The 10242-nt window shown below is 47.4% G+C and overlaps 1 protein-coding gene across 13 annotated transcripts in view; it reads right to left on the reverse strand.

Moving 5' to 3' along the window:
- The window catches only part of TRIM67 (tripartite motif containing 67), a 34792-nt gene extending 31857 nt beyond the window's left edge, over positions 1-2935 (reverse strand). For 10 of the 13 annotated variants that reach the window (XM_066180433.1, XM_066180430.1, XM_066180439.1 and 7 more), the window contains exons 1-2: positions 2802-2935; positions 2009-2684 (exon numbers count right to left, since the gene is read on the reverse strand). In XM_066180433.1, the coding sequence (XP_066036530.1) occupies positions 2009-2684; positions 2802-2935 (810 nt within the window). Of the gene's footprint in view, positions 1-2008 lie in introns of all 13 variants that reach the window. The other 3 variants (XM_066180435.1, XM_066180434.1, XM_066180437.1) reach the window with 2 other exon arrangements.
- Positions 2936-10242: the final 7307 nt, after the last annotated feature.

The raw sequence follows: 10242 nt of genomic DNA on the forward strand, positions 1-10242 counted from the left end.
TATCTGAATGAATGTAAGCTGATGATTTAGGCTGCCTGGCTAAAGAGTTCCATCATATTTATTTTGTGCCAACCACATTTTTATGGAAAATATAATATTCACAAGACCATAATTTCAGAGTCCCCAAATTATTTAATTTTGAGAGTTTCTTTTAGCTAGAATTTTGACATTGAATGAATATGCAAATCAAGAGAAAAATCATGTTCCATGATACCTCAGTCAGAGAAAAAAATGCAGTGAAAATACAAGCCAAAAGGGATTTTTTCAATATTTGACAGTAGGAAAGAGAGAAAATGACTGATTCTAAACTTTGATTACACTGGACTGTAATGTTCCAAAGAGTATCAAACAGTTTAAACTCAAGGCAGACCTTAATACATCACAAGCTCATCTCTCATGCTCTCCAGAACATCAGTCATGTTTGAACTGTGAACTCAGACCCTGCTCATCAAAACAATTCTGCTCAGAAGTGGATTCTGACACTGGGATATGACCAGCAGCTGCAAATTCTTAATCTGTTGCTCCTGGGCCAAGAGAACTTCACTTCGCAAACACTCATCGTGTTAGGGAGTAATGATGGCTGAGCTGCTGGCAGAACATTCAAACTGAAACACCTCCAGAAGAAGTTTGTCTTTCCTCTTGGATAGATAAACATGCAGATCACCCCAAGGGGCATCTTCTTAAAACAGAAAGTCAATTTTTTGCCTTGCCAAATACCTCAGCCTATCTTGTTCTGAGATGGCCACTCCATGGCCAAGGGTTGATGACACCAGTCTTGATTTTGCCCTTTCCTGCAGTGTCTGAAAAGATCTCTCTGTGCTTTCTTTACTGCTATCTGCAAGCAGAGAGTAAAAAGAAGGGAATCCTGCAGCCAGCAGAGCTGGTCAAGTGCTCTTTGAACAGCTGTGGGAGAAGTCCTTTAGCCCCAGTACAGCAGGAAGCTCCAAAGGACTGTCCTCAGCTCTCAGATATTGAAGGCCCCTCTGTATGTTCATATGTATTAGCTAATCATTTTTCCGGAGTCCATCATTCTCAGCAAGAAAGAACTAACTTCATACACATTTTCAACTTCTAAGGCCACATCTTGCTCTATATTCACATGGTTGCAAAGCCTTATTTTTAGCAAGGAAAGCCTGACCAAGTGACCCACCAGCTCCACCAGACCTCACTAAACCCCTGGGTAGCCAAGCAAATGGCTCTGTCCTCTCCACAAAGGAATCCAGGGAGGGGTAGGGAGCATCACTTTGCAGGGAAGCATGAATCACTTTGGAGCATCACTTTGCAGGGAAGCACAGTGACAATTTGTGAATCAGAAAAAGCTTTACTTGTCCCTAGTCCCCATCTACAACTCCTTATTTATGTTTGTGTCATGAAAGTCTCTCTAGCCATTACTCCTGGTTTGTTTGGGAATGCAGAGGGAGGAGACCGTTTTTAAGGCTCAGGAGGACTCCCAGTGTCCATGATCATCTGTACCATGCTTTCTTGTCCAAAACATTCGGGTGGCTGTGGGCCACTCTCCCTCATTGACATACAGTTGTGGCAGCTTGCACTGAGTCCTGGATGAAAGGGAGGTGGTGAAAAGAAGGAACAACCACCCTGTCTCCCCACAGGTAGCTGCTGCCACTGCAAGAGCATGGGAAGGCTGAGGACAGCATGGACAAGGACCCTGTGGAAGGCAAACAAGTTAGTGAGATGGACTTGATAACTCCAGCTATCTGCCTGAGACCTGGTTGAACCTCACTGGTCAAGGTGAGGCCAGAAACAGAGGGAGTCTGGATTTTCCAACCCTAAACAGAGACTGAGGGGTCAGTGGGAAGACAGGAAGGGCCAAAAACCTAAGAGCACCACTCCAAAGGGAGAAGAATCTGAGAGGATGATGGACATGAAGAACCTCTTGTCCTACAAACTGCAACCAGCCTTTGGGGCATTGGGATGAACAAATCCCAGCGCTGAGCATCACCCCAGCTCCGGGCATCACCCCAGCTCCCTGCCGGCTGTCGGGACTCACCTTGTGCTGCTTCCACATGGCTCCCAGGGCCTTCACGTCGTGCTTGCTGTGCTTGCCCTCCTCCAAGCACTGGTAGCAGACGGGGCTGCGGCAGCTCACGCAGTACATGCTGTAGTTCTCCAGGTCGTGCTCGGCGCACGTCGGCAGCTTTCGGCCGCCGCCCGCCCCCTTCCCGCCGCCGCCGTCCCCGCCGCCGCCGGGGGCGCCCGGGTGTGCGGGCGGCGGGGCCAGGCGGTGCTTGGCGAAGGGCCCGCGGGCCGGGTGGCAGCGGAGCTGGCATGCGGCGCAGTACAGCACCTCGCACTGCTCGCACAGCACGGCGGCCGGCTCGGGCGGGCTGCGGTCGCACAGCTGGCACTTAGCGGCGGCGGCGGCGGCGGCGCGGCCCTGCTGGTAGCGCTGCACGATGGCCTCCAGCAGCCGGTTGCGCTGGAAGCCGCGGAGCCCGCGCTGGTCCAGGGACGCGCTCCGGTGGCACTGCGGGCAGGTGAGGGAGGAGCTGGCGGGGCCGGCGCCCCGCGGAGCCGCCGCCGCCCCCGGGGGCGCGGGCACCAGCGGCAGCACCCGCACGCCATTGGGGGACTTCAGGCTGGGGGTGTAGGAGCCGTAGCCGCTGTCGGTCTCGCTGTGCAGGCTTAGCTTGTCCGCGTGGTCCCCGCCGCCACCGCCCGCCGCGCTCTCCGAGTCCAGGCAGGCGGCGGAGCCCGCGGCGGCTCCCGGCCCCGCTCCCGGCCCCGCTCCCGGCGCGGCGGCGGCGGGCGGCGCGGGGCCCCGAGAGTGGAGCAGGGGCGGCAGGTGCTGCTCGCTCTCCGGGGTCTGCACGGCGATGGTGCGGGCGCAGGGCAGGCAGACATTGTGCGAGCAGGGCAGGATGATGGGCTCCCGGAAGAGCGAGCCGCACACCGGGCACTTCAGCTCCTCTTCCATGGCCGCGGCGCGGCTTTGTGCGCGGGCTCCTCAGGCGGGCGGCGCGGGGTCGCCGCCGGCTCCCCCCATTCCCCGAGGCGCCCCCTCCGCCGCCTCCCTCCGCTCCGGGAGCCGGGGCGAGGCCGGGAGCGCTCCCGCCGCCCCGCGAGGTTCAGCACCCGCCGCCGGGAGACAGCTCCGCACGGCCCGGCCAGCGCCCGGGGAGCCGCCCGGCGGCCGCGGGATGCTCGGGGCCGGGAAAGGCTGCCCGCCGGCCGTGGAGCGGGCAGGGAGCGCGGTGGGACTGTTTTAACGTTGGTGGTGGCATAGAGTAATAATATATGGGGAAGGGAGGCGGGGGGCGGAGGCAGGGCAGGGGTAGGAAGGGGCGGGAAGAGCCCTTTCCAGCAAATAAAGTGGTCGCTCTCTCCACGGCTGGGAAAGGCTAAAACATTTTTTAAAGGGTCTCTACACAGCGATGTCTTCATATCTTTAAATAAAGCCATTGTTTGGGCAGCAGATTGAACGCAGGCGGGGTTTAGTTATCTCTAGTAGCCCTCTCTGCCGTCCCCGAATTAAAGAAGGATGCTTACCAGCGAACTAAGCTCGTGCCTCTCCTTCACACGGCTCTCACCGTGCTGGAGCACAAGCAAGATGCACAAAATGTCAGGCACTGACGGAGGGAGGGATGATAAAGGGGTTAAAAGGGAAGCACGAACCCCAGCTACGAGCACTGTGGCTGGCAGAGGCGGCAGAGCGCAGCGAGCCGGGGACGTGCTACATCGCCCCAGCTCCCAGCTCTGTGACCCCAACAGGAATCTACTGTGAAGATAAATCAGGGATGACAGCTGAGAGTTTATGAACTGAAAATAACCATCCTTAGAAGAAAGAAACCAGCAGTGGGAAATCCCCCATCTGTTTTGTTTACATACACTAAGCCTGGATGTAGCAGTGGTTTATTTCAGAGTGAAGAGATTATATGTAAGAGTGATTTCACTGATTTGTATTATTGTTTTTGTCTATCTTGTTTAACAGCCACTACCATATTAAGCTCAAGTCCATAAGCAGATCCTAATTCTTAGTTTGTTTAAAAATGCAAACTGGTCTTTTCAAAACAGCTGTTAAAAATGAGGAACTAAGTGGTATCGAATGAAAAGAAGAAAAAAAAAAAAAAAGAGAAGAGCTAGCCTGCTAAAGCCATTGAGTCTCATCATAACATTTCTCAGTAAATGACAAGGGGTTTTGTGACACTGGTTAGGAAAGGGTTTTCTAGTTTCAGGGTTTGCTTTTGCCAGATAATTAAAACTGTTGATGCACAGAAAAGGAGGAATGGGGTCAGAGAGTATGAATATATTAAAGCTTCAATTTTTTTCAGTCTTTCCTCTCTGCAGTTCCTTTTTGTATCTTGCCCAGCCACTCTCATGACAAGCTGAGGGGGAAAAATCCCTGAGGGGTTTAAAGCCTTGTAGTTCCCCGTTTCAGGGTGAAAAGCAGCAGGTTTGGCCTCTGGCAGATAGTAGAAACAGCCGTGACCCACATAAACCTGCCTGTCATCTGGCTAGGTATCTTCTATTTTCATGTGACCTCTGTGCTGGGATTGAGAGTTTCTAGACTGATTGTGTGTTTGGGCTACCTCCAGCCAGAAACCTCAGTACTGCAAGAAGTGTTCTCAAACACCACTGATTTCACAGCTACCTTATGCTACCACGTAGTAAGAAAAACCCGTGGGTGAAATACTGTTATCTTCATAGTTGCTGTTCTCTGCTCTACCATCTGTCAGCAGCGGGAGTGGATGTACTCTAAAGATTTCTTGCAGACCTATACGGGAATCCAAGTCACAAATTTCAAGTCCGTGTTGGAAGCCATAATCCTAAATGTCATTATGAAGGCATGGTAGCTTTTTCATGGAATTTTGCCTTCTATCTTTACCTGTCCTGTGTGGAAGGTGACAGTGATCGTAACGTGCATAATAGTAGCATCAGGTCTGAGACATCCGAGAAAAAAATGAACAGACAGGTAAATGGTGGAAATGTGAAGGTATGAACACCAAACCTGACCAACTACCTTTTATAGCTGCTTTTTAGCTGGGGCTTGCAACTTCCAGAGTTCTAATACACTGAATTTTACATACCCATTTCCAATCCTACTCTAGAATTTGTGTAAAATCCTAGAACAGTTGGCACTTCACATGGGAAATGGCAAGAAAGAAATCATCTCAGAAGTACATTCTCTTTCAAACAAAACTTTTCTTCTCTCCACAAACCTGACTTGACCTGAGAGCATATCACTATAGTAGAGGACAATTGAAATGGAGATTTAAAAAGTGGTCTGTTCTTCTCTGTTCTGTGGTGTGACTTTCACATCATTCATGGTCTTTTTTAACCTACTGTGTGAATCTGAAAGTTAATGCCCAAGAGAGCTATGGCTTTGAGAACAGGGAGAGCTGCACTTGTTTACCTGTCCTACCAGTCCCAGAACAGCCCTTGTTGCCAAGGAGTTGTAAAGTTTCAATGCAGAAACCTTGATCCTCATGGCACCAGAGACTGCTGCTAGAAGCAGCACCTACTTTAGCAATATTCTGATGAGTTTAGGTTGCAGAGCACAGATTCTTCGCCTTATGAAAAGTATTTCTCTATATAACTGCACTGCTGCTGGTGGAAGTGAACAGTCAAAACATCACTATAACCCTTACTACTCCAGGGGTCAGAATGGAAACTGGTCTAAGAGTTGAAAAATGCCACTGAGCTTGAGCAGACTGACTTTGGAAAATCTTACTCTTGATGAGAAACAGATCCCATCAAGATGATTCCACTAATTTTAATGGAACTATTCATAAAGAATTATTTGGTCTGAGCCTGAAAGAATTGGGCCTTTACTATGTTTTGTAATGAAGGCATTATTATAATGGCTATGATCCCTATGATTTTTCATCTTTTTATGTTCAAATGAGTCTTTAATCTGTTAGAGATGTAGCAGTGTATGGATAACCTAGAGACCCTATATTGGCAGTCCTAGCTTTGATCTTCATTTTAATACTCCAGTATCACTGGTATCATCCCCTTAAACTATTTACCTTTTGTAAGAACCTATTAGCATCTTTTATATCCCCTCAATGGGGAAAAAAAAAGCCAACAAGGTTTATTTATAGTTTTACATTTTAAAAAAACATAAGACAAGTTGTGGTACAACACTGCAGTAAGGAGAGGTTTTGATTAATCTTTTTGCCTCTCTTGCTTTGTTGCTTACGCCTTCTCATTCTGCTTGTTGTGACTTTTTTGTTGACTTCCCATTCCTTTTCTTGTACTTTTTTTAATTTTATATTGCCCTCACACATTAAACTATTTCCAGGTGGTTTTCTTTCTTTCCTTCTTTCTTCTCTCATTTTTTTTCCTTCAATAGCTGTCCTTCACTTCACTTTATTCAGTTTTCTTCTTTTACCACTGCTGTTTCTCCATGGGGAATTTTTTGATTCCAGTATTCCAACATCGCTTCTGCTAATGGGCATCACTCCAAGTGCACATCCTCTCATCTGAAGGGCAACAGGGAAGAAAAAGGATCTTATCTCTGCAGGTTCTTATTCCATTGCAAGAAGGAGAACAGAGAAACAGTTCACAGGAGCAGAGCAGATAAAATGTGCTTGGGCTGAAGCCAGCAGTTTGTGTGATAGTGTGAGCTGAAGAGTTTCACTGCCTCGTTAAACACGCAGGGTGCTCAATTATTAGCGGAGGATGCCCTCAGCAACCACGGTGGACAACACAGCTGCACCTGCTGGTCATTTCTGAATCTGAGGCTGTATTCTAACCAGTGGCTGTACACTCCACACACCTCAGCATTGCTCCTATGCATGATAAAAAACACAACACAGTGTCATCTCTTCTGTCCGCTTATTCTCCATCATGTTCTTTACCCAGACTCGCCTCTCCGCCTCCAGTTGAAGCTGGCACTGCATGTTCTGTTTGAGGGGTGATGTGGCAAAGAGGCATAGGAAGATAGGCTCCCACTGTGGCTAAGAGGAAAAGCTAATCTATATGGTCCATGGGAGCTTTGGAAGTTGCAGCTCCTTGGTTTGGTACATTTGCATTAAGTACATTATGTAGGTATAAGAGTTTTGAAACTGATTTTGTTCTGTGTTGTTTTGGTTGGGTTTTGGGTTTTTTTTTTTTAGCATGCATTCAAGTAGCTATTATATTATTTAGGGTTTTCAAATATTTGCACATTGATCTGCTCATGAAAGGAAGGACAGCAAAGCTTGGCAGCAGCCCAGAAGAGTGTCCCAGAAGCATGGCTGCTGATAAAAAGCTTATCTGTTGGCTAGCAGAAGACTGTATCTGTAATAGAAATGCAGCTACATATTGAATTTTCTCTGTCAGAGGAGTAAATCTGCCATGAAAAATATAATTCACAGATGAGGACAATTCCATACAATGGAATTTTATTCATAGTGTCTGCTGAGTATATGCTTGTTATGATGGTTAAACAGCAAAAAACGGTGCTTGATCCTAAACATTGCTCAACAAATACTCACACTTCTAAATCTATTTCAGCGATCTAAGAATGAAATTCCATAGAGAGAAAAATAGAGCTTTAAACACATATGCCAACAAAAAGTGGTAGGTTGGCGCAGACGAATTTCAGTAAGAGGTCAGTTTCAATGCTTCCTAACAAATTTGTATCTAAAAGAAAGCACAAAGAAAGCACAAAAGGCACTAACCTATAATCAAGACTCTTGAAAAATAAGATCTCATGTTTCTGTGATGCTGTAAAAATACAGCGGCCTGCAAGACTTTGGAATTACTCCAGGGACATCTTGGCTTTCCTGCTGTGCCAGGAATCCTTTCTTTCTTGCTGTTTTTATGCAGTGGAGTGAGATACTTTTCCTTCAAGAGTACAGTTCAACTTGCAAGGAGCATCCTCAGGGGTGCTTGCTCTTTTGAAAGGCGAGAGGATGAGAGCGCTGGACCCTGAGCAGCTGCGTGTGAGGAACAGCAGGGAGTGGGGCCCAGCTTTGGACACATTTCAGAGCACCAAAGGGTTAACATCCTCACAGTATGATTGCTATAGAGCACTCGTGTCATGTTTGCTGCCTTTTTAAAAAGTAACTGTGTAAACTTCTCATTGAGATGATTTGGTTTCAATGGTATTACATCAGACACTGGGTTAGGGCTCCTCATCTGGTCCCTGGGCCAGCTTGAGGAGACAGGGTCGTAGGAGGCTGTTCTGAGCATGGGCTGGCAGTCTGCCTCAATGCTCTGCTCCTGTCCTGACATGGTTCTCTGCTCCCTCAGCTGTCCCTATGGTCATTCCATTCAAGCCTGTAAAGAAAAGTTTACATGGCTTTTTAAGAAGGTAGTCAAGGATTACATAAAAATCCAGACCCGTCCCAATATCCTCTTTTGGTTGGAAGGCTGAAAGGAGGAAGGAAAAAGTAATAGCATTCTAAGTGTCGTGGATTGGGAGGGAATAGACAAGAGGGACAAACACCCCCACAAAACCAAACAAGGAGTAAGTAATCTCAACATTGAAGCACCAATGTTTCCTAAGAGCAAAGGAAGGGCTGAAGGAAAACATATTTGGAAAAGAATCCAGACTGGGTTAGGCACTTGTACATACAACTGTAAAGTGGAGGTAAATTGCCACCATGTGGCAATCTCTTCCCATGTAAAGAAAACACTTACTTAAAGGGGGTACTGAAGTTCTGTCCCTGAAAGTATGGGCAGTGTTCTGTGAACAGGGCTAGGAATGATCCAAGTGAGACTCGCTGAGAAGGCCTCTTATCAAGAAGGGAGCCCCAAGTAGCTTTTCTACCTTACTATATGTAAGAAAGGACAAAACGTGCAGTCCTTGTTCAGCAAGAGACAACAAGCTAGGAAATCTCCCTGAGCAATGAAGGATCTATAAATACTCTGAGAGATGGGCTTTGCTCTTCTATTCTGCAAGTAGCTCAAGTGAGCCCTGAATGTGTATTTGAAAGACCAAGAGACCCATGAGACCTGCCTTCACTGTAGGTACTGGGACAAAATTTACATGGAGTTCTAGTGGGTTTCACCAAAACCTCCTCTACATACTGCAGTGCTATACAGGAGCATCGAAAATGAGGCGCCTTGGAAGCTGCATAGAGAAATGAGCCAAGAAAAATGTAGGAGATTATAACTGAGTGGGGCCAGATTGACAGGTTGCAGAAACAGGCTGCCTTGAGCTTCCCCTTCTCTTTTCAGCTTTGTTTCTGATAAGTAAACAGGAACTCCCACATTGCTATGCACCAGAGAATCAAGACAGGAGAGGCTTCTTATGTGCATGGAGACTCATGTCCTGCCAATTGTTGATGAGATGAGCACTGTAATCCAGCACAAATCTGTGTCACCACTGCATAGGAAGGTTCTTTCTGACACCACCCCCAGCTGCCCATTCTCATCACCTCTCCTGCACTTACAGCAGCTCTCAGACAGCCACAAGCATTAATCCAGACCAGGAAAATTAGCTTCCAGCATCAGCATCTTGATTCAGAGGTGCCTGTGCCTACACAAGGACAGGAGTGGGGAGGAATTCCCCCTTGCAGCACCACTGAAAATTTCTACAAGATCCAAAAAGCAATGTCTGTGGTATGAGACATCAGCATCAGTCAAGTGCAGAGGCAAGTCTGCAAGATGCCAAGCTTTTTTCATCAACAACACACGTCACCTACAGGAGATTTATGCATCCTTCTCTTCAGCAGCCCATTGAGCTGCCCAGTAGGAGGGAGCAAACAGACATCAGCCAAATCAATCACACTTACACCAGCAATGTATTCTTTTGCTTCATTTAGTATTACATTTCCTGATTTGAAAAACACCTTCATTCTGCTTTTGTCCTCTCTTTCCCTTTGCTACATTTTCCTTTCATCTATGACAGCATCTTTTAACATTCTTATATAAGTACAGAGATTCTGCTTCCCTTTTCCTTACGTTGCTTTCCCTTGCTACTTTTCAGTCCTTCTTGATGCAAACTCCCTTGACCCTTTACCTTCCCCTCCTGACTCTTTTGCAGCCTTTCTGCCTTTTTTTCTCCCACTACTCATCTCATAAACAGAGGCCTCCTCCTTCCAAAGCTCTGTTTGTTCCCCACCTCACACTGAATCCAGCCCTAGGTGTACGTTTGTCAGCCCCCTGGACAAGAGGGAAGTGATCTGAAGAACATGAATCCTACAGAGAGGTGGGTTTATCCCATCAGCCCTCTGTACTGGCTATGGCAAGAAACCCTTATTCAAGAGAAGGAAGATGTGCCTATCAGTCCCTTGGGCACAAAGGATTGTCCTTTTCCTGCCTTCACTGCAGAAGGACCAGCCTGCTGAT

The sequence above is a fragment of the Chamaea fasciata genome, unplaced genomic scaffold (assembly GCF_029207755.1).
Source record: "Chamaea fasciata isolate MVZ Bird 193981 ecotype frontalis unplaced genomic scaffold, bChaFas1.0.hap1 SCAF_3, whole genome shotgun sequence".
Classification (NCBI taxonomy): domain Eukaryota; kingdom Metazoa; phylum Chordata; class Aves; order Passeriformes; family Sylviidae; genus Chamaea; species Chamaea fasciata.